Below are 25,073 nucleotides of genomic sequence, written 5' to 3'. Positions count from 1 at the left end.
GGGGACTTTTTTATGTAATTCATATCTTATCTTAAATACATATTTTTACAACTAAAAACTAAGTAGCTTCCAGTGAATATTGATGCAGCCACAGTACTCATGTTCAAAACAAAAATATGTAAAATAGGTCTCCACACTAGTTGTTGCTGACAGGCAGAAATTATAACACAGTCAACTCTTGTACTTCTGGACATTCCTTCCAATAGCAGTGACTCTCAGCCTTTGCCCAGGACCGTTGTCAACTCTGTGCTACTGGTTCTCTCTTTTCTTCTCCATCCCTGACACACTTTGTAAATAATGGTCCCTTATTTCAAGGAAATATAAAGAATGATCCCTTCATGGAAATTACTAAAGATGATTTTTGCTGTTTGCATGATAGGATAATATATTTTGACAGTGCCTTAATTTGGTTAAAAATGACTAATAGATATCTTTAAAGGTATGCATAGTGATGCATTTAGCTTTATGATGAAGAATGGGTGGAGTAATTATAATGAATTTAGCTCATGTTTGCTCTTGTATCTCAGATATATTGTGGTGTGGCCTTATTCAGTGAAACAGAGAAGACTTAGTCTTTTTTTTTTTTTTTTTTTCTGTTTACCACTACTTGCTTACTAATCTGACCCTGTAATTCTTTATTTTTTTCACTTTTCCAGTTTTCTTCCTTTTTTCTTTGTTCTCAGCTTCCGGTTTGTAAATGCTGGTGAGTCCTTAGGGGGATAAATTAGAAGAGTTGCTTTGTGTTCCCTTTATGGAGGTGGTATTGGGTTGGGTTTTGTTGTTGTTGGTGGTTTTCAGTATAATGAATGCTTCCTGTTACTCCCAGTCTGACCCTAGACGTGGATTCTTCTAGGCGTAAGCTGGCATTTCGGCTCCCTACCCAGCTGTTGCTTCCATCCTGCTCCTTGAGAGTGTGCGTAATGACCATGACTTCTCTTTCTGTTCCAGCCTGAAAGAATAGACCCGAGTGCGTCACGACAAGGATACGACGTCCGCTCTGATGTCTGGAGTTTGGGGATCACATTGGTATGTTCGTCACGGTGGTGTAGCAGGAAATTTAGAATTGAAAGAAAATTTTATCAGCCTTCCATCCCTCATAAGAACTGCTCTTCTTCTTTTTTTTTTTTTTTCCCTTTTGGTCTTTGACTTTAATTACCTATCTTTTTCTCTATGGTTATAATCACAGGGATTATGTCTTCTAGTTGTTGAATAAAAATCTGTGTTTTACTGTAAAAATCAAGTCAGAATTAATGGTTTCCCTCAAAGTTTTATGCAGTGCTTTGGGTCCTTCAATGTCGCTCTGGATCTCTTGGCCACAGATACTAGGAGTCAGCACCTGCATCAAGAACAGGGACAGGGGAGGGCGGCTCACGGGCAGTCAGGGCGGCGGTGACTGGCTCCTCCCACCTCAGGCAAGAGCAATATGTCTGGGGATACTCTGTACAGCGTGGGTATTAGGCAGACATGTTTACATGTAGGAAAATAGTTTCTGCTTGGAATCTTCTGTTCACTGAATGGATCGAACGAGTGAGCTGAAAGTAATTCAGTTCTGGACGAACACCAACTACCTAGGTGATAATTCTAATAAAAGTTCTACCTTAAACCAACACTGAGAAAGAAGAGTGAGAAAGCTACTTAACTTGCAATTAAGTACAATGAAATAAACCTTTCTCACCTGTGACTGTACTGAAGTTTTCCTTCTGTCTTAAAAGTATCTTTATTTGCTTATTACTTCCTATTACTAAATTTTGTTTTGAAATTTTAGATTTATTTTCTTGTGCTTGCTCTCTTACCATAGCTCGGTAGCATTTTTCTGACTTTGGACAGCTGCTTCTACATGGTGGGAATTTCCCATCACTAGATGGGGCCGTGTTCCGTTTGGGAGGCAGCCCAAACTTTTCCTTTCATTTCCTCCCATTTTTAATAAGGTCCCATGGCTCAGAGGTAACACAGGTTCCGAGCAGAGAATTTTTTTTGTAGCTTAATAAATAATCTCCATCTGTTCATTGGCATTATGTGGTCTTGAGAGCTTCCTGTAGATGAGAATCACATACCCTTGTTAGTGATCCTGGTGAGTCACATTGCCGGGCCTAGTGAATTCTCTGTACCGAGAGTTGAAGGCTAGTAGCTCACCTCTGCAGAAGCCTCCATCCGGTTTCTCTTGTGACCTGATATGGGCAATACCTCCTGGAGTCTTTTCTCATGGGGAAGCCAACTGACCAAAGGAGAGACGTAATCCCTTCTTCTTTGGTTAGGAGAGAACATGGAACTTGGACATCTTTTAAGTGGTGACTGGTCCCAAGGCCTACAGCACGGCCTATAGCATCCTTCTGAGGTACCTAACTGTGTGCATATAAAGGATATTCACGGTTCAGAAACACCTGTCTGTGCCCAAACCAGTTTTGTTTAAAGAGAGTATTTACTTCATCATAAAAAGAGAATTTTGTTCTGTGAAAAGTTTAACAGGAACATTTTCAGCAAGTTCTTTTAGTATATCTGGCTAAACTTTGTTTAAAAGCAAGGCATTCAGTACTTATAATAGTTTCATAATCTATTTTCCATATGGATGATCTTACAAAAATTAAGAAATGTGTGAAATTAATTTCTAAGTTCCTAAGTCCTTCACTTTCTATGGTGCATTTTACCGTTTCCTTCTCTTATTAACATCTATTCTCAAGAATGAATCTGATAAAGTTATTCCTAGTGTTGTGAATAACCAATAAGGTTTACTTCATCCCAAGCATTTGTATTTATATCAGAAAGAAACCTCAGCCAGAGGACTGAATTTCTGCGTGTGTGTGGCATGCCTGCCCGCCCCCCGCACAGGCGTGTGTGCGTGTGCGTGTGCGAGTGTGTGTATGTGTGTGTGTGTGTAACTGGGGACGGTGGCAAGCTGAAGGTGCCGTCTTAGGGTGAAGAAGGACTTCCGGCCCCAGCCTCCCACTGGAGGATGCCCTTACTGTTGCTTGGTCGCTTTCCTTTCACCGTATAAACCAGTAATTTAATACTCGACGAAATCGACTCCACCCGATAGCCCTGAGCTGAAGAATCTCTGCGACGGTGTCCTCAGCGCAGTCTCTCAGATGCCTTCTCCGATGAGCTTGGGGGTCTCACCCTCCCCTAACAAGTCACCTGTCAGTACACCCAGAATGGGGCTCATTTAGGCCATGCTGCAGATTTAGACCTATCTTTTGGAAAAAGCACAGTTTTTTTGTTCTCATTATCCTCAGAACAGAGTGAGAGAAAGATGAGAATACAGTCCACAAATACGTTTGACCTTTGGTGCATTGGGACGTACGTCCGTAAGATCCTTCAGAGCTGGTTTGGCGTGGGTTAGAGATACTGTCCCAAGCGTCATTGTTAGGGTTCAGGGTTCGGGGTTTGACCCAGACTTGATTTCTTCAGTTATAGTAATAATCTGCTTGTGGGTGAAATTGTTGTAACCGCAGGGTGGCTGGAGTACAGAATTCCCAGGTTGCTTCCTTTGAGCTCTGGTGGACTTTTGTTGGTTGAAAGTTCCCTTACCTTCAAAATGACTTTGAGCACTGTTCTGGACATGGCCTTCCATTCAGATAACTACAGGTTGTGCACACTTCGCACCAGGAAAGTTCTAGAACCAGCCTTCCAGGATCCTTCATACAAAGGATTCAGAGTTGAGGGCTACCCCGGTGCATTCACGCGGTGGCGACACTGTCTGGGTTTAAATCTGGTGTTTCCTTTTAGTCCCAGTCCTGGAACTCAGTTGATCTTACATTAGCTTGGTTTCTAAATACCCCTTCCACTTAGCCTTAATAACTGCGAAAATTTCACCTCACCCTCATCTGGGTTCGATTCAAGGCTTTACAAGAATTTTGCTTGGAATTCAGATTTCAGTGTGGGTGTTTCAGTGAGGAGCAGTAAATAATGCCCAGTATATTTTGTTTTTCCCTCTGTGTTCTCTTTAGTACGAGTTAGCCACAGGCCGGTTTCCTTATCCGAAGTGGAATAGTGTATTTGATCAACTCACACAAGTCGTGAAAGGGGACCCTCCACAGCTGAGTAACTCTGAAGAAAGGGAGTTCTCCCCAAGCTTCATCAATTTTGTCAACTTGTGGTGAGTACTTGATTTCTGAATTCTCGAAAACCTTGTGGTGAGGACAGCGAGGCTTACTTAGCAGTGTTGGTGCTTTACACCGGGGAAGGGCAGCTTCTTCCCGTCGCTCTGCTTCCTAGCTGGGACTCTGGGTCACACCGGCCACAAGGAAGGTTCCAGCTGGCTTGGAGAGCATCACTCTCTCACTCCACGACTGGATACTGATGAGAAACAGATGGTGGTGGGGAGGCTGCTGCCTCCAGATTCCTAGTGCTTACCAGCAGTACAACCCAGGCGAGACTGGTCGTCGTAGTCTGATGTGCTCCTGACAGTGAAGTTGTACTGGAATCACCTGGAAGCTTTTCCTAAGTCAGGACCCTCCCAGGTCAGACTGCAGGTGCAGGGCGGATCTCCGCTCCGAGGTAGCTGTGACACGTGGGATGCGTCTGGTAGAGCCGGGCCCCGAGCTCAGCTGGTGGACCGTGTATTGGTTGTCTGAAACCTTATTCCAAGGGAGGTGTGAACCCGACCCCTGGTGGTGTTTGTTCACCTTTAGCAGGTGTGTGTGCACATACACACCCGTGTGTGTAGAACGTAAAAATAAGTACGTGCAGATACGGCAGGAATACAGTCGTGCTTTGTACTGTTTCAGTCTGTGTTTTAAATGAAACCTGTTTTGTTACCATTTGAATATCTTTGATAATTTGTCCAACATGATTTAAAAATAAGATGTGTTTTTGAGCAAAAAGCCTTCTTGAAAATGCTTTTCCTGCCAGGACTGCTGTTTCTCACTCCTCTCTCTAGTCCCTTTAAGACTTATATTTCATGGTCTAGCATTGCCCTCTTTTCAAATAATTAGGACATATTCGAATAATTAGAAAATACAGTTAGAAAATATTTCATCTTCTGTAATTAAATTCTACTTTTGCATTGGTTTTCCAGGGGGAGAGGAATACCTCAAGGTTTTCTAGGATGACTTAGATTGGCTGTTTTTCCTTTTTAAAAACTATCCACTTCTACCAGTTTGCACATAAATATGCAGTTTATAGAATTGCATGCCATCATTTTATAGATTCCATTTTAATGAAACAATTCGTTTAAGTAATCTGTGTGAGTCGTGGAGCAGAATTTCTAAAATGATCACCTGTGAACCCTCCACCAGAGTTGCTTTCGTCTTAACCCCTTGTTCTCTTTACTGGTTTTGTTGGATACATGTGTTGTGTAGTTTTTCTCTCTGTGTCCCTTGGTGCCAGTGTGCCCCTGCAGATAATGGTTATAGACATCAGTGTCTCACTGTTTTCCCTGAGTGGGTCCATGCTTCCAGCTCATTCCAGATCACCGGGGCTGTAGTTGGAAGTACATCTGTTTTCAGGACCTGCTCCTATCAGCTCTCCACACTTGTCTATCCTCCCTTCCACTGTCCTTGGGCATTTTCTGTCCTCTCTGACCTGGATCATTCAGATTTCTACTGCTTTTCTCATAATCCAGTATCACTTTGTTCCAAACCACTCTTCTTCTTTTTGTCAGAGTTGTATTTTTTATGATACACGTCTGATCATGTTACTTTTTGTTTAAAACTGTCTAGAGCATGCATTTTTAACAGAGTGATATCATCACCCCAAAGGGGGCAAAAATTTGTTCCGGAGAGGCAGAAACTCTTGGACACATGGAATATAAACAGATATGCAGTGTTTAAGTTTCCCAGGAAATTTAATGATAAAAAGACTGGGGAGCCCTGGTCCAGAGGCTGTCCGTGGCCCTTAAAAAAAAACAAGGTCTAAATTAACCTGGCTTTTAAAACCTGTTATGATCTGGACCTGGTTTTTTGCGCTAGCCACAATTCTCAGTCCTCCCCTTGAGCTGTTTTTCGGCCAAACTGAGTTTCTGCAGTTGTGTAAGTTAAACACGTATGGAAGATACGGGAACATATTCTCATGGCCCTTGGATAGATTAAGATTTCTTCAACAGCACACAGAAAGCAACTAAGCATAAAAGAAGGGATTTCATGGGCGCCTGGGTGGCTCAGTTGGTTAAGCGACTGCCTTCGGCTCAGGTCATGATCCTGGAGTCCTGGGATCGAGTCCCGCATCGGGCTCCCTGCTCAGCAGGGAGTCTGCTTCTCCCTCTGACCCTCCCCCCTCTCATGTGCTCTCTCTCATTCTCTCTCTCTCAAATAAATAAATAAAATCTTAAAAAAAAAAAAGAAGGGATTTCATTAAAATTAAGAATGTCTCTTGATTAGAAGACACCACTGAATGAAATGCCAACCATGCAGTGTTCTTGCCGTACAGATATTTGAAAAAGGATTTTCATTCAGAATATGTAGAGTGCTCATGAGTACAAAACACTTATAAATACGAAAGTGACAACCAAAAGTGGCCAAATACTTGAAAAGATGCTTCAAAAGATGACATTCAGGTGCTCAGTAAACATATAAAAGGGTGTTCATTTGGCATTATTAGACATCAGGGGAATGCCCATCAAAACTACAATGAGACACGATTACGATCAGCAGGAATGACGACAGTTTAAAAGGCTGACGGCACCAGGGCGTCTGAAGCAACTGGAAGTCCCATGCGGTGCTTGCAGGCCTGTGAGTTGGCACCGCCTCTTTGAGAAGCTGTGGCAGGATCTGCTAGAGCTGGTGGAGAACAGCTGGTGCATATGTTCTGCTCCAGCAGTTCAAGTCCCGAGTCTGTGCCCCGCGAAAGCCCAGACAGGCACGCTGGAAGACATGCGTAAGGATGCGCGGAACCACATATTCGCGATCACCTCCAGCGGGAAAGAAGCCCCTCTGTCAACAGTGGAGTAGACAGTCAGCTCTAGCACTGTTCACACAGCGCTGTACAGCATCGAACACGGGCTGTTGCTACGCTCGGCAACAGGGGTAAATCTCAGACGGCATTGCGTGGAAGAAGGAAGACAGAAGGCAGTATGCATGGTTTCATCTACATGAAATTTAAAAAGCCGACAAGGTGATAGAGTCAGAATATTGTTCCTCTTACTTTTGTTCTATACTTAGAATGTGTGTTCTTGGCTGAACATATGCTTCAATTCAAAGTTTGCTTAAGGAATAAAAAGGAGATGAGGGCTTAGGGACCAAAGTGACGATACCAGCACAGTTTACATTCCTCCCTGCTTTAACGTCCTATTTAAAGCATTAATGGAATTTTTAAAAGTCTTTACTTGTTCTGAAAAAGGGCAGAAGTACTATCCTTGAGGAGTTCTTGTGAAATTGGGAAGATGAGGCTGAATTCAGGGATGGCCGACTGGTCTCGAGTTTTCCGTGTGCAGAGGGAAAACGCCATGGGCAGGAAATAAGAGCTGCACTGGAATTCCGCAGCTTGGCACAGAGCACCTGCGACGGGAGGCAGCTTGGGGCCCAGGCCATTAGGAAGCAGATCTCGATGCTAAAAAAGCCTTGAGGGAGTGTTTTTTGCAGTGGATCCCAGACACGGCTGGGACTCTGGCAGTATTCACTCCTGCCTCACACTTGGCTCAGGCTTTGCTGCAGTGACCCCCAGTGAGGACCCTTGTGTTGGTTAGAGGCCGGGGAGCATGGCGGAAGCTGTGCTCACAGACCCAGGAAACATCCTTTGGCAAGGTGATGATGCCCTAGGGATGGCTGGCTGTCCACTCTTTCTCCCAGTCACCGAGGTCTGTGACGGGGGTCAGCTCCTGATGTTCGGTCAGCACTGATGCCTGTGGGGCATGAAGAAATAAAAGGAAGATGAGAATTGTATCAGTCTGAAGAATTCGAACAAACATCCCGTTGTGAAATTTGCCCCTGAAAAGGTCAGGGAAAAAACTGGTGAGAATGGACTACTTTGAATTCAGGAAAAGTTTTCAGGTAGCAGACATGGTTCCTGAATCGAAGGGGGAGGCAGCTACATAGCATCGTGGGTGTTGCAGGGTTGACCAAATCTCTGACATAGGCAACACCCTTGAGTTTATCTTGCAGACGACAGGAATAAAAAGATGAACAGGAGACAGATCATGAGAGACCTGGAGAAAAAAAATTCCACTTACCTGATAGAGAATTAAAATGAAAATTATCTTTACTTGAAGAAAAACTGGAGTCCTTAAATTAAAGTACCAGACCAAATTAACTAAAAGGAAAAAAACCCCACCATATCTAGGGATGTTGTAAGATTTTGCTGTTGTTTTATGCATTTCAAAGATAAAGAAAACTTGACAAGCTTCCATTTAAAACAGGCACACATATGGGGTGCCTGGGGGGCTCAGTTGTTAAGCGTCTGCCTTCGGCTCGGGTCATGATCCCGGGGTCCTGGGGTCGAGCCCCGCATCGGGCTCCCTGCTCTGCGGGAAGCCTGCTTCTCCCTCTCCCGCTCCCCCTGCTTGTGTTCCTGCTCTCGCTATCTCTCTGTGTCAAAAAATAAATTAATTTAAAAAATTATAATAAAATAAAAATACAACAGGCACACATAAATGTACACACCAGGGAAGAGCCATACCCAAAAAGTGGAGAAACAGCTGTGGAATGATGAGTGTGGACTGCAGATTATTAGAGCGGATTCAGTCTTGGACGTAATTGCACTGAAACTCCTAAAATGCTGGATAAACATTTTATGCTCTCTTTTTTATATGTATCAGAGTTGGTACAAGACGAAGGAGTCCACAGAGTTCTAAAACTAAGTGCAGTCAGAAACTATGGGAGATAAGATATCTGACAAGGGGTGAATATCCAAAATATATAAAGAACTCACACAATTCAACACCAGAAACCCGCAAATAATTCCGTTAAAAAATGGGCAGAGGAACGGAGCACTGGATGTTATGCACAAACAATGAATCATGGAACACTACATCAAAAACTAATGATGTAATGTATGGGGATTAACATAACAATAAAAAATTAAAAAGAATTTAATCAAGTTAAAAAAAAAATGGGCAGAGGACCCGCATAGACATTTTTCCAAAGAAGACATCCAGATGGCCAAGAGGCACGTGAAAAGGTGCTCAACATCACTCATCATCAGGGAAATGCAAATCAAAACGGCAATGAGATATCACCGCCTACCTGTCGGAATGGCTAGAATTAAAAAGGCAAGTAACAAGTGTTGGCAAGGAGGTGGAGAAAAAGGAATCCTCCGTGCACTGTTGGTGGGAATGTAATTTGGTACAGCCACTGGAAAACAGTACAGAAGTTCCTCAAAAAATTAAAAATAGAAATACCATACAGTTCAGTAGTTCTACTACTGGGTATTTAGCCAAAGAAAATGAAAACACTAAATCAAAAATATATATGTACCCCTGTGTTTATCACAACATTATTTACAGTAGCCAAGATACGGAAGCAATCTGTGTCCATCCATAGATGAGTGGATAAGGATGTGGCACACACACATGTATATGTGTGCAATGGAATATTACTTGGCCACAAAAAGAAGAAAATCTTGCCATTTGTTACAACGTGGGTGGACCTAGAGGATATTATGCTAAATGCAATAAGACAGGGAAAGACAAATATCATGATTTCATTTATACGTGGAATCTAAAAAGCAAAACAAGTGAATAAACAAAAAGCAGAAACAGACCCTTAAATACCGAGAATTGATGGTTGCCAGAGGGGAGGAAGGGGGAGAGGTGAAATGTGTGGAGCTGAGTGGGAGGCCCAGGCTTCCAGCTGGAGAAGGAGTAAGTCATGGACATGAAAGGTACAGCATAGGGAACATAGTGATGTTGTCGTAGCGTTCTATGGTGACAGGTGGGAGCACAGCGTGATGAATAGACTTGTTGAATCGCTATGTTGTATACCTGAAGCCAGTGTACCATTGTGTGTCAATGATGCTTCAATAAAAAAAAAAGTGACTTAAAAAAATAAATTAGGGGAGGTAAGGATTGTAAGAGGCAGCTGATTGGAAAGACTCAAGTCAGTTGCAGAAGCAGACCAGATCCTTCAAGCTGGGACCCAAGAATTCCCAAAGATAAGGCCAAATGCAATATGAGTTCATAAGAAATTCCAACACTCATACAAGAAATGAGAATTAGTAGAAACGACTGATAGCAGGAATACATCTGAGGACCTCAGATACGAGAATAATGAGAGACAGAAAAAAGTTTAAAGAAAAAGAAGCTTAGACATACAAGCAAGAAACAGAAACTTAACAAAGCACCAAATTGAACATCCTGAAATAAAAAGCATACACTAAAAACTCAGCAGCTGGATTAAGCAGCAGATAGATGAGGTGTAATTGAAAGGAGATCAATAAACTGAACAGTGGGTCTGAAGCTACCGCAGAACTTTTGGAGGTAATGGAAATGTTTCACAGCCTGTCTGCCCAGTGTGGTGACCAGAGCACCTGAGATGTGGCTAAGGAAATACATTTTAACATTTCATTTCATTGGAATGAATCCGACAAGTCACTACCTTATTGGATGCAGGGGGCTTAACTAGTTGGGGTTAACGTGGTAGCTGATGGCCACAGGAATTCTGAAACAGAGGATAGTCAGTGTTAATAATAATTTGGTTAAACATTTCTACTCACACAGCGTCATGAGTTTCTACGTTGGCACAGCTTTTTGCTCCAGTAAATGACGTGGAAAAATCGAAAACCAAAAAGTCGGGCAGCTTTATGAAGTAAATATCAGTGTGGATGGCAGCTGGATGGAAGGATGTATAAAATGCCTTGGAGGTCTGCAGCTTTGACCTTGCTCTCTCCAGGCCTAGAAGCAGACAGGATCAATGGTCAACAAGTGCCCTTTTCTGGACAGGGATCCACAGGATCAGGCTCTGCTTAGAGGTCAGGATCTGGGGAGTGAACGAAATACTCGCGTCAGTCGCTGCCTGGGCCACAGTATGCTGCAGGGCTACGGAGTGGCAGGCTCATAGATAATCAGAGGACTGGGTCTGTAATAATCCTAATGTCAGCAGGGGATAGGAACTTCACAGACCCATTACGGGACCTTGTTCCGTACTGGTGGATCCTAGCTAAGGAAACTGCTCTCTGTCTCTCTAGCTGCTGCTTTAGTTCATAGTACTTAGTAGGCACTCGGAGAATTGTTGAACAGATGTATGGATAAGCGTGTGCACCCTGCAAACCAGAATTCCAAAATACATGGAGTCTAATGCTAAGAAAAGCAACTAATAAACAGAACACGAGTTTACGTTACATCAAGCTGAGTTTGTGGAATAGTCTAAAATACAGTTCAAAATAAAATAAGTGTATTTAGGGTGTCCAAGGAAATGAAGGTGGAAGTTCTGTTAAAACTGAGGAAGAAGTAAAACAGCAATGAAACAAATAGTTGGATATGAAAACTAATTAGACGTTTTAGAAAGGAAAAAACATAGCTGTCGTTACAGAGGATAGCAGGTTTGTTGTACTCTGGACTGGGAACAATGGAGGATGGAACTGGGGAAGTTGGCAGAATAGGCCTGCGGGATTTCCCACATGACACAGGTTACACTGTAGCAAAGGGTAGTTGAGCACCAAGGGGAGTAGAGTGGGAACTTCTCGGACGAATGTAGTGGGAATGACAAGATAATTCTGGAAGTGGAGAAGCAATATTGGAGACACTAGTGAAAAGCATTTGAGAAGTGATCTAGGATATGTTCTCAGATTGAAAGTAAACTCTCTCTACCATGTAGGATAAACCAAGGTAAATTTATACCTAAATGCATTGAAGTAAAAGTGCAGGACAATAATAAGGTATAAGTTAGCAGGAGGATAGAATGTCTGTGAGGGAGTAATTAATTAGACTCCACCAACTTGTTATCAGCAACAGTATTTGCCAGAAAACGAGTCATAGCTCCAGGGCATAGAGGAAATAGAATTGTTAACCTTGTCCTACAGTTTTATACTTGGGCATTCAGTTATCATTCAAAACAAGGAGGAAATACATATTTTTTTTGGTGGGAGGAATGGAAAGACGAAGGGTTTACCATTCATAGATTGTTAGAAAAGATAGACTTGGCCAAAGAGGGGGTGAACCCAGCAGAAGGGGTTGCAGGTTGGCTGCCTGGAAGGCAGAGAACAGCGTTCAGGAGGCCAATGGGTGGTAGCGATCTTGCAGTCAGCCCTAGCGAGGCGAAGTTGGGTGAAGCGCATTCTCAGCGGGGGCCTCGGCAGACCCCGGAGCAAGCCGTGCCGCTGGGGTGGCCCTCTGAGGTGGGCCTGGCGTGGGTGAGGATCTGGATTTCTCCACCCCTCTGTGGGGCGGTCACTAGCTCAAGCTGCCCCAGAGGGGCCAAGGTGGCTGCTTCAGCCAAGATCGCCCCTAAGAGGCTGGTAGCTGTCTGCTGGGGACGCTCTGCATTCCGGAATTCTGTGTAGCTACACACTGTACGGCACAGAGGTGCGGAGCGTGGAACACAGCACTGGCTGAAGAAATCAGTGAACTGTGTTGCCAGGAGTAACGAGAGAGAGAGGGAGAGAGAGAGAACAGTTGGGGTGAGGGGCAGAAGGAGAGGGAGAATCTCAAGCAGACTCCCCACTGAGTGCAGAGCCTGACACGGGGCTCGATCTCACGACCCTGAGATCACGACCTGGGCCAAAATCAAAGAGTTGGACGCTTAACAGACTGAGCCACCCAGGTGCCCCTAATTAACTTTTGATCGTAAAAAAAAAAAATGAATCTAACTGAGGTTGGAGGAGAGTGGTGATTAAGATATGGTCCAGGACAGGGCGCCTGGGTGGCTCAGTCGTTAAGCGTCTGCCTTCGGCTCAGGTCATGATCCCAGGGTCCTGGGATCGAGCCCCACATTGGGCTCTCTGCTCGGCAGGAAGCCTGCTTCTCCCTCTCCCACTCCCCCTGCTTGTGTTCCTGCTCTCACTGTCTCTCTCTCTGTCAAATAAATAAATAAAATCTTTAAAAAAAAAAGATATGGTCCAGGACAAATTCGGGAAATAGAAACAACATGAAGATACTCTCCGGTAACATTAATTAGACAAGGTAGGATTCAAGGGGAAAATATCAGGGCAGAGGGTTCAATAAATCAGTATAGTCCTTAGTGAGGTTGCACTGTTATCAACTTTTAGACCAGAGAACACAGGATTGAGAGACAGAATGCAAAACTTTTAAAAATCTAAGGATAAATTGATAAAATTTATATATAGTTTACTTCCCAGACTCTGGTTTCTCTTAGGTAGTGTGTATAAATACTCGTGTGTATATTTAGAAAACACATGCGCGTACATACACAATTTTATACTTACACATTCATATGTTTAACTGTGTAGTACTCTGCCATGCAGCTATGCCATAAGTTATCTGATTTTCAGTAGTTACCTTGTTTCTGATTTTTCACTAATGCTTCTACACTGAATATCCTAAGGAAAAATCCTTAGATTATAGATTGTCTAATTTTTTGTGTTTTTTATGTTCGCTGGGTTGTCCTCGTTGTTACTCTTGTCTCTGAAGGAAAAAACTGCTTGATTCTTTGTAATATCTCATTTGTGAAAAGAAAAATACTTGGGTAACTGTGTCTCCATTTTATTAATGGTATTTTTATGTTATTTTAGCCTTACGAAGGATGAATCCAAAAGGCCAAAGTATAAAGAACTTCTGGTGAGTATGAGACTTTGGGAATTATGTTTTACTTTATGTTCTCTTTTTTTTTTTTTTTTTTTTTTACTTTTGGGAATTTTAGGTATTTCCTCACTGCACATTCTCTTAGCATGCCAGTTCACTAAGCAAGTATTGGTCCTCTCTGTCCTAGACAAACAGCTTGACCTAATTGAGTACTTTTAAAAAAATGTTCGAAACAGATATATGGAAAGAGAGAATTGGAAGTATAACTTCCCTACCAATTTACTAGCTGGATTCTCACAGAAAATTTTGGCCTTGACATGTCATAAAAATTACCCCAAAGAGTTATAACACTCACTTTAAGGAGCCAGCTCCGACCGCATGGTCTGTGTACGCATAACATACCTAAGACTTTCTTGTGCTTCTGCCTTCATGCAATGCGCTCACGTAAATTTACATCACACAGCAAATTCCCGTGTCTTTGACAGTTCACCCATCCCCGGGACTTGGGCGTCATAAGCAGTCCTGGATGTGGCATCGGTCTCGGCGGTGAAGAAAATACCGATCTGATTATGTGGGGATCTTTTAAGGAAAGACCCCATTGTCTAGTGGCCAGGTTACGATGTGCTCCAACCTGTGGTCAGAGCCAGCAGTGACCAAAGATACGCGGTCAGCATACTTGGAGAAGCCATGAAAGAAAAGTACTGACGGAGATGGCATGTGAGGGGAGAGGGGGAGCTTTGCAGGGGACAGGGCAGAAGCTCACAGGATGAGATCCCGTTGAGCCGCCTGGAGCGGGGTCTAAGGCACTGGCAGAGTCTTTTCTCTAAGATCCTTCTGCTACACGTGGGGAAATGGGACGTGAAGTTGACGTCTGTGTCCCAAGAGGAATGGCGACCGGTATTCATGCAGCTCTTCTTGGCTCTCAGATGGCGGCAGAGGCCCCAGCTCTGCTCTCTGCCTCAACAGATGCTCCCGGTGTAGAGAATAGTTTCCCGACTTCACTGCCCGGATGGCTCGTCCACATCAGGCATGCCCGCACCCAGCACCACGTCTCCATGAAGTATGGGCCATGCTTGCCCTCTGAGCCAGTGCACGATACTGTGCAGCCACGTGTGGTTGGAGCCTTCCGTTCTGTGCCCCGTCACGATCTGTGGCCTCTGACACGAACTTTGATGTTTTTCTTTTCTTTCTCTCTGTTCCGTTTTCTTGCAGAAACATCCCTTTATTTTGATGTATGAAGAACGTACCGTAGAGGTCGCCTGCTATGTTTGTAAAATCCTGGATCAGATGCCAGCGACTCCCAGCTCTCCCATGTATGTCGACTGATCTCGCTGCTACGTCAGACTCGAGAAAAAAGGGCTGAGAGGAAGCAAGACGTAAAGAATTTTCATCCCGTATCACAGTGTTTTTATTGCTCGCCCAGACACCATGTGCAATAAGATTGGTGTTCGTTTCCATCATGTCTGTATGCTCCCGTCACCTAGAACATGCATCCCGTGGCACCCGATTGATCACACAGTGTTAGTGCTGGTCAGAGAGACCTCATCCTGCTCTTTTGTGATGAATTTAGTCATGAAATGTGGAAGTCAGTACGATCAATTTGTTGACTGTGATTAGATCACATCTTAAATTCATTTCTAGACTCGAAACCTGAAGACGCAGCTACTGGGGTGGTGTTTTGTCAGACTTCCAGATGCCGGAAGAACGCGGTGATGGATGTACTATGTCTGAACAGAGAGACTCGGGCTTGAGTGAGAGGAGCTGATGCTGCCAACGAGACACACGGCCCTCTGGAGCTGGGGGACAAAGGAGGAATTTACTTTCTTCACCAAGTGCAATAGATTTACTGATTTGATATTCTGTTGCTTTACCGTCACCGTCGATGTTCGGGGGTCGATGTGCTCAGCCAAATTTCCTGTTTGAAATATCACGTTAAATTAGAATGAATTTATCTTTACCAAAAACCATGTTGTGTTCAAAGAGGTGGACAGTGAAATATTGAGACAGGACAGAATGTGTTCTTTTCTCCTTTACCGGTCCTTCTGCTCTTCATCGGGAAGACTCAGGAGTCTGCCACTTGTCAAAGAAGGTGCTGATCCTAAGAATCTTCATTCTCAAAATTCGGTGTGCTGCCAACTTGATGTTCCATCTGCCACAAACCACCCGGACTGAAACAAGAAAAACATACTGAGGGCAAAGTGTACAGATGTTTCCAGTTCTGGCATCTGATCTGGAACAACTCGTAGCAGATTCCCCCTCGGTCCCGGTCCCAAGCCTGATACTTTAGCCATCATAGCTCACTCACAGGGAGAAGCAGCTAGAAGCGATGTGCCTTGACTGATTACATAGAGGTTGCTTGTAGGCAGCACAAGACCAAACCCCAGTCTTTTGCTCTCACTGGCCCAGATCTTTGGTTTCTGAATCCCCCTCCCTGCCCGCCTGGTCTGTTGCCGCTCTGTGACTTTTGCTTAATCCAATATTTTGCCTTTTTCCTGCTCCTGTATCAAAACGCTTTTTAATTGCCAGGGACGTTTAGCCCCAAATCCCTCCTATGCTCCAACGTTTAAAGGCTCAGAAACGTGGGGCCCTGCCGATGTGGTAGGTGATGAAGCGTCTTCTAGAGACACATTTGACCAGATGAGGGTCCCTTAGAGAAGCTCGTCACCTGTGAGAGTCTCTGGCAGATCACTGTTACTTTTTGGAATTGGAATTCTATTAAAAACAAAAAAACCCCCCACAAAACCCCAAGCACACCAAACCCCCAAACCGCCCCAGAATGGTTGGGAGGCCACTGAAATCCGCCCCTGTTGCTATGCTTCTTCCCTTCCTCCTGAGCCAGGTTCCCCTTGGGCGCCGCTGTGGCCGCGCTGGCCCTGAGCGTGCAGCTCCGCGTGGCGGCGCATGCGCAGAGAGCAGCCCTGGGCCGAGGCCGGTGGTGCCGGCCGAAGCAGGTGACGGCCGCTGGTGCTGGGGGGCCCCTCCCGGGGCGGCCGTCCCCAGCGCTGTAAAACCGTCGAGGGAAAGCGGTGCTGATTCACGTTACATCCCTGTGAATTTCAGAATTCAGAAGTGAATTATCGCTTCGGTCCACTCGCCTTGTTTCCCCAATTTCCCCCAACCCAGGCTTCCTAACCCTTAGACTTCCCAGTGTTCTGAAAGGAGGCGTTGCTGCACGTCTTCCTTCGACCACACCAAGCCATCATCCTCCGTTGCTCCCGGGGACTCAGGAGGAGATCTCGTGCTCTGCTGTCCACTTCCCGTCTGGCTCCGCGTAGGGTCCCTTTGCCATCGGACGCGTGGGGATAAAAGCAATTCTGACTGTCCAGGAGCTTCATCTGACCGTTCTCTTGTGTGGATGACCACATCGAAAGGCAATTTTAGTGTATTAATCATAGATTATTATAAACTATAAACTTAAGGGCAAGGAATTTATTACAATGTATCTTTATTAAAACAAAAGGGTGTATAGTGTTCACAAACTGTGAAAATAGTGTAAGAACTGTACATTGTGAGCTCTGGTTATTTTTCTCTTGTACCATAGAAAAATGTATAAAAATTATCGAAAAGCTAATGTGCAGGGATATTGCCTTATTTGTCTGTACAAATGAAGCTCAGTAACATACCTGCTTCTTGGAGCTTGGGAATATTTTATCCTGTATTCTTGTTTGAATCCCTCCTCTATTTAAGATATATACATGGAATCGAAGTGTTTATGTAATAGTTCTATCCTTTTGCCTGCAGGTCAGTTGTAATAAATCTAGGATGTGATGATGACTTTGTAATTTGATTTCCTGAAGTCAGACCCTGAGAGGGGAAAATCAAGTAAATTCCATTAAATTATCTGTGCATTTCATGTTGGGAGAAATTCTGTTCTTATGGAAGTGTTTGTGGCTCCATTCGTTCTCTCCTCCCATCTTGCGGTTGCTGTAGCTCTTTGCTTACTCATCTTGAACCCACAGGTGTATCTGTGAAGACCCTGCTTTGCCCTCTGTCCGAGCAGGTGGGATGCGGTCTCTTCTTCAGGTTTGTTCCTTTGTTGGTTGCCCTCACCTGCCCTAGCTTTCTCGATGCTAAAGGAAAAGGGTACCGTTCTTCCACCTGTGACATGCTGGAGATCCCCAGCCCGTAGGAACCCAGGCTGCCTCGCCTGATGCCTGCTCGCCAGCCCTGCCTTCTGCCCCAGGTGCTGTGGCTGCTGGGTGGGCACGAGACACCAGCTCCGATTGCCGTCCCCACCACCCAGGAGAGGGGGACGAGGAGGGGAATTCTGGGTCAAAGCCCTGTGGAGGTCAGACCTGGGAGGTTGGCGGGTGGGAGGACAGACGGAGCTGAGCAAAAAGCCACAGAGGCCCGGAAGCGATGGGAGACAAGAGCTTCGAAGCTCCAGCACTGAATTTATCTGTTACGCTACCACCTCCCGGTTGTTGACCAGATCCTGGCTCACTGATCGCATGCAGTTTCGGCACCTTCCCCTTTTCCTTGCCTGTTTCTAACCCGATCAGAGATGCAGGAGGTAATCGCTCCAGAACCAGCCGCGGTAAGTATCCAGCGTTCTCTGAGGGATGGCTGTGGATACCCTGACCTCCCCAGCTCCACCTTAGCTGCTAGGGGAAGGGATGGCCTTCGGCGCTTCCAGGCCCCAGCAGTGCAAGACAGTATCGTGAGAAATAGGTAGACTCCGTGCTTCATGCTTCGTGGGACTCTACCTATACTCTTCATCTCAGTTGATCCTGACTAGCCTCCCAAAGTCAGGTTGCAGTGTCCCGTTTTTCTAGAGAAAAAAACAGGGTTGGGAGAAGTAAACTTCCGTCTCTGGTAACAGTAGGGAGGGGAGCTGAGATTCAAATCCAAGTCTATAACATGTGCCGTAGGAAATACTGCATCAGACAGTGGAGTGGGGGGGGGTGGGAAGTAGAAGAGTGTCCAACTACACCTGGACATCCTCTGTTCATAAACCTTACCAGGCCACCTTTGTTGTCTTGGGGATGAGTCGACATCAAAGGTTCTGGGGGCCATAGTGGGGCTTGGTGGCCAATATAAAGGCAGCTGTGAGGAAGGAGGGTACCTTGGAACTAACCAGAGAAGCTCTAAATCCGATCGAATTCTCAGGCACAGCGCACCTAAGAATTCAGGATCGAGGCCTCGAGTCCCCATTAGCATAATGACCTGGTGTGGCAGGAGAGGAACTTAAGCTGGCTTTGAGTTAGTATTAAAGTCCTTTTTCACTTACCGGTTCCGTCCATCTGTCTTAGCGGCAGGAGGACAGATGCAGGACACAGAAGGTCTTGAAAGTGTCTCGGAGGTCCGAGGAGGTTTGTGTCTCCAGCTTTCAGCCAGGGCTGGATGCACCAGCCCCATCCATAGCCTCTGTGCTCGTTACTTGGGATGTAAGGGATCGAGACCCTAAAGCCTATTGGTCCTGAACTTGTTAACTCCTTTAAATACCTCATGAAGTGGTTTGAGGGACAATCCAATAGCACTAGCGAGTCCTAGAGTACACTCCAAGAAACAGGTGTCATGGAAAGTTGGCGCGAGACTACGCGTATAAGGAATACCGTTAGTATGTGAACCATCAGCCTCCATAGATCTTCTAAATTGATGTATTTCTTTCAGATAAACGAGCATCCAGGAATTCTTTCCGATAAACGGATATCCAGGAATTCTCATCTCAAATCTTGAAATCATTATAAGGTAACGCAATTTCTGCGTTAGCATTTTTATTTTGTTTTTCAGAGGACGTGCCAAAGTGTATCATACTTCTTAACTGTAAGATGCGACGCTGCTATCTAAAATTGTCAGTCTGTGTAGCACAGTGTGAAGTCACAATTGAGTCATGAGAATGTAGAAGGAATCAAATTTCTATCTGCATTTGAAATTCCTGTCTACATGGACATCTTGCTGAAGAACTGCAAAATGGGACTTCTAGGTTTTCCTGGCTCTTCTACACAGATGTAATGTGAACACAAGTCTTTGAGGTAGACAGTCCCCCACTCAGGGTCCCGGTGTTCAAGAACTTGGTAGTCAAACCATCTAGGTCTTTTGATGCTTCATAGTCTACTCGTGAAACTCTGTGTTTCCTATTTGGCAATGTAACAAACTAACAAACTAGAAGATGTGTTTATAAAGTGGCTAGGTTTTGTTTTCGTTTTTTTAAGCCAAGATTTGTTACATGCACATGATTCCTACCTGTTTTACAGACTCTACATTTATTCCAGTCCCTGGAGCCATTGATAAGAACACTTTTCATTTCTTCAGAAAAATGATTTTAAGCATATTGGTTAGAAGCATCGTTACACAATTGTCCCTGCTCACTTTTAATCCCAAATGGCATTTCCCAGTTTAATTTCTTTACTTGCAAGATTGGATCCCAGTACACTTCTGCCTGTTTCTATAAAGTGAATCCAATTTCAAAGCATGGAGAGTTGTTTCAAGTGAGGGCAGAAAAAGCATCAAAACGTGTTAGAATCAGCTTCTGTTCCTGAATATTTTCCTTCCAGTTAGGAACCAAATGCTTTAGATTAGATCCCTTAATTTTCCCTAGTTCCTTTGTTTCTAGTCTGGTTGACATGACACACTCATTTCTCGCCGTGAATTTCCTCCTGCTTGCTGGTCTTCCTCACCTTCCTCACCCCCTCCATCTGTCCCCACTACTGCCCTTCATCTTTCTAAAGTGCTGATTGAATTGCATCATTCTTCTGTTTGAAATTCTTTAATAAGTCCTGGGGATGTGCAAGATGAAGGCCAAGCTTTTATGTTACTTGATGTATAGTTTTATTTAATCTGAACACATGGTGGGAACTCCTCTCTCCATGTTAAAGAGGAAGTGGGCTCGCTGTGATTGGTAACCTATCCTAGTAACTAGGACTAGTAACCTGTGTGCCATCACAGAGCCAGTGAGGAGTCTGGAAGGGTCAGAAGTAGGGCATGAGTCTGAAAAGGTGGACAGGGTCTTAATCGTACCTGAAATTGCACATCACGCCAAGGATGAGCTTTTTCTCCTGTGTGCTGGAGAACCATATGGGATTTTAAGTGACGAAATGGTTTGACTATACTTTAGAAAAAACATTCAAGGGGCGCCTGGGTGGCTCAGTCGGTTAAGTGTTTGCCTTCGACTCAGGTCATGATTTTGGGGTCCTGGGATTGGGCCTCGCATTGGGCTCTCTGCTCAGCGGGGAGCCTGCTTCTGCTTCTTCCTCTGTGTTCCCCCACCCCCCGCAAATAAATGAAGAAAATCTTGAAAAGAAAAGAACGTTTCAGTGACGACGTAGGCTGGAAGTGGGGAGATTTGAAGGCCACTTAAGAAACTTGCAATATCGGGGCGCCTGGGTGGCTCAGTCAGTTAAGCATCTGACTCTTGATCTCAGCTCAGGTCCTGATCTCAGGATCTTGAGTTCAAGTGCCGCATTGGGCTCCAGCTGGGCACAGAGCCTACAAAAAGAAGAAAAGAAAGAAAGGAAGGAAGGGAGAGGAGGGAGGAAGGAAGGGGGGAAGGGACTTGCAATATTTCAGGCAAAAGTTGGTGGAGGTAAAGTAGTGGGAATGGAGAGGAGAGGATTTAAGAGAAAATGTAGGAGGTGGAATTAGCTCCATGGGTTCCTGATCCCATGTGTGGAGTAAAGAACGAGGTAGGGGGGCTGGGACAGATGTTGTTTTTTGGACAGATGTTGCTTTACAGATCTGTTGTGCCATGCACGACCTTTCATGGTTCGCCCGACCTGCTCTCTGCCCTTCAGTGCCTCTTGTTGTCTAAGCCGGTTCCTTCTGTCAGAAACTCTTTTTTCCACTTGTCTTTTGAGGGCACCTAGTTATTCTTTAAGACCTGGGTTAAATGGTACCACCTCTGGGAGGACTTCCCAGTTCCGTCCTCTGAGCTCAAACCACTTCTTTCTTTCTTTTTTTTTTTTTCCACATCTCCGTGCAGCTTTCGTCATGTGCAGGGATGGTTATCTCCTCCCTTACTTGGCTGTGAGTTACCTGAAGTCAGTCTCAGCCATCCTGTGACCCAGGGATAGGTCATCGTAGCCGTCATACGGTGATAGTGCTCTTCTGTTAAACAAAAGCCATATAATCTCCACGTTCTCACGCTTGTTGAGGATCACACTTCATTCTTTTGAGCCTCAATGATTTTTCCCCAGAACAATGCAGAATGAATCAGGTTTCTTTATCCGTGGCATATTTCTGCTGAAAGCAAATAGGTGAATATAGATTTAGCTGACCACGTAGTCAATAGTTAGTAGGCAGAGTTTAAGCACTGTGTATATAGAAGCAGGCACTTTTTTGAGTGCAGAAGATACCAATGCCTTCCGTCTCTGACAGGACACCGCAGTAAGATGCCGTTAATGGTGTTCCTGATGGGTGTGTTCTCATGGGGATCACGCTTACTTTCTTCTCTAATACTCAGGCATCCTTGAAACCACTCTTTAATTACTAGGATAAACGCAGCTTGCTGGTGTTTAAGATTCTCGCCTCCTTAATCCTGAGTGATACGGGCCTATCATTTTCCTTCCTCGTAAGACTTTTTTTCTTTTTTTTTAAATCAGGTTATGTTTGCCTTGTAGGACGAATTGAAGTTTTTCCTCTCTTTTCTCTTGTCTGGAAGAGATCACCCCAATTTTATACATAAAATTGGGATAATGTATTCCTTGAAATCTTTTTAGAACTTTGCCTATAAAACTATCTTGGCTTGATGTTATCTTTGTGAGAGGATTTTTAATCACTGTGAATTTCTTTAGAGGATGATTTATGAAAATTCTTTTTGCATCAGCTCCTGGAAATTGATTTTCCTATGTTATCTCTATTGTTACATTTGTTGGCAAGTGATTATTATTACTGTTCCTTGATTATTATAATTTTTTTAAGGCCAGTTAAGAAACTTGCAATATCAGGGTGCCTGGGTGGCTCAGTCGGTTAAGCATTTGACTCTTGATCTCGGCTCAGGGCCTGATCTCAGGATCATGAGTTCAAGCCCCGCATTGGGCTCCAGCTGGGCATGGAGCCTACAAAAAAAAACAAGGAAGGAAGGAAGGGAGAAAGGGACTTGCAATATTCTAGACAAAAGTTGGGGGAGGTAAAGTAGTGGGAATGGGACTTGATCTCACGACCCTGAGATCATGACCTGAGCCAAAATCAAGAGTCGGACACTTAACCAAATGAGCCACCCAGGTGCCCCTCTGCTCTTATTTTTAATACCTCTTATTTTCTACTCCTTCCTTTAGGTTTATAATGTTATTTCTCTCACTTCTTAACACGGACAGCAGACTCAGTGATTGTGAGACTTTATTCTTTTTAACATAAGCTCTGTTTTGGGCTCTGTACCTCCCTCTAAGACCAGCTACTAATGAGCCCCATGCGTTCTGATACATGGTAGTTTCATTATTGTTCTGTGTTAGGCTTTCTGTACATTTCCATGATGGTTTCCTGTTTTGCTCAAGGAGTTATTCAACACGCATATTTTAAAATTTCCACACATCTTTCCGTTATTGACTTGTATTTCAAATACATTGTAGTTACAGATAATATGTGGCGTGTATTTGAAATTTGACACTTTTTAGAGCCAGTAAGTGATTTCCTTTTTAATGTCACTCTTGACTTGAAAAAAATACGTATATTCTGTAATCGAGTGCGGAGTTTTCTAGGTGCATTGGATCAAGCTTGTTTGCTTCTTTGTTCAGGTCTTCTATGTGTATGCTGACTTGTTTGTTTAGTAGCGGAGGAAATCCAAAGAAAATAGAAGGAAAGAAAGAATGAGGAGCAGAAATGAATGTGGGAGGATCCACAGACAAAATGCAGTGGAGGGAACCAGTAAGACAACATTGATTTCTCTGAAAAGGGCAATGAAAGGGTAAATCCCTGGCAAGATTACTGTGTAAAGAAAAGGTGAAAATTAGTGTAGGACTGAAGAGGGAGCTATAATTGTCATTGGACTTGATGTGGAGACTAAACAAATCATGATTAGTTCTGTATCCATTAAAGTCAATGAAACATAGTTTGAAAATCCTCAAAAACACACCGTACCGGATGCCTGGTTTTGGGGTAGTTTGCCCAAACATTTATGGAACAGAGAATTAGAAACTTTGCCACATCTTCCAGAGAATAGAGTAAGAGGGGGTCATTCTGCATTACCATTTTTTGAGGAACTGAATGGAGACATTAGGACGAAACTCATGCATATATCAAAAACTCGATCTTCATGGTGTGGGCATTCCTTGTGGCGAGAGGTAAAACTGTGGCTCTAGGACAATAGGTCTTTAGGATAAAAATGAAAATGTGAAATTAGAGTCCTCTAATTTTACACTGTACACAAACATCAATTCCAGGTGGATCTAGAATACCAACAGACTGCAGAATTTTAAAGGTTTAGAAGACAATGGAAAATAATACCTTAATGACTCGGGGCATCCACAATATATAAAAACTCCTATGACTCAATCAGAAAAGTACAACCAACCCAATAAAAAAAATGTGTAAAGGCATTAGCAGGTGTCTGAACAGGAGACTATCGACATATGCAAAGAAGCTTGATCATAACTGGTATTCAGGAATGATAGATTAAAACCATAGTGAGATACCATTTTCATCCTCTGTGGCCTTAGGAACATTTAATTTTAATTTTAATGCCCATAATTAATTTGGATAAAACCAAATGTTGGTGGGGATGAGGAACTCTGAGAATTCTCATTCACTATTATTGGGAGTATAAATTGACATAAACACTTAGGGAAAAAATTGCTGTAACCTAATAAATTTGAGTAGATTGATCACTTGCAATCTAGCAGTCCCACCCTAAGCATGCATTCCAGAGGAGCTCTGCCAACATCCACCAGGAGAAATATCTAAGAATGTCTATGTTGTTTATACTAACAAAACCCAGAAACCCTCAAATGTCCACCAGTAGCAGATACATAACCGTGCATCTGTAGACACATATAGCTACAGCTATATATAATCTCTTATGATATGTCTGTACATAATAACAGGGTATTATAAAGAACTGAAAGTGGAGGACTCCTCCATGTATCAACAGGACGGATCCCAAAAGCATAACACTGAATATATGACGCAGATCATAGAAGGTTCGATCAGCTGTGAATCCATTTACATAAAGTTCAAAACCAGAAAAAAACGAGGAAGATACTATTTTAAGAACACATTCAGAGGTGGGAAAACTCTTAAGCAAACCAAAAGAATGATTAATTCAAAGCATCGGATATTGGTTTTTCTCTGGGCAGAGGCAGGGAGACAGACAGAGGGACCAATACCTCTAAGATAGTATTAATAATCAGTTTCTTGAGCTAGATCACAGTGGGACATTGGTGTTTGCTTTATTCTTTAGACGGCACATCTTTTTTTTATTTTTATTATGTTATGTTAATCACCATACATTACATCTTTAGTTTTTGATGTAGTGTTCCATGATTCATTGTTTGTGCATAACACCCAGTGCTCCATGTAGAACGTGCCCTCTTTGATACCCATCACCAGGCTAACCCATCCTCCCACCCCCCTCCCC

General features: G+C 43.8%; 1 protein-coding gene across 1 annotated transcript in view; it reads left to right on the top strand.

Annotated features, from left to right (window-relative positions):
- Positions 1–17,417, top strand: part of MAP2K4 (mitogen-activated protein kinase kinase 4) — a 114,071-nt gene extending 96,654 nt beyond the window's left edge. The window contains exons 8-11 of the mRNA XM_081806002.1: positions 949–1,026; positions 3,945–4,093; positions 13,555–13,600; positions 14,777–17,417. Of these exons, the coding sequence (XP_081662128.1) occupies positions 949–1,026; positions 3,945–4,093; positions 13,555–13,600; positions 14,777–14,890 (387 nt within the window). The 3' untranslated portion in view covers positions 14,891–17,417. The remainder of the gene's footprint in view (positions 1–948; positions 1,027–3,944; positions 4,094–13,554; positions 13,601–14,776) is intronic.
- The last annotated feature ends 7,656 nt before the right edge of the window (positions 17,418–25,073 follow it).

Source organism: Leptonychotes weddellii, chromosome 15 (genome assembly GCF_054177405.1).
Source record: "Leptonychotes weddellii isolate Sample4059 chromosome 15, ASM5417740v2, whole genome shotgun sequence".
NCBI classification, from domain to species: domain Eukaryota; kingdom Metazoa; phylum Chordata; class Mammalia; order Carnivora; family Phocidae; genus Leptonychotes; species Leptonychotes weddellii.
The sequence above is the reverse complement of the archived record's forward strand: the minus strand, read 5'-3'. Positions and strand labels throughout refer to the sequence as shown.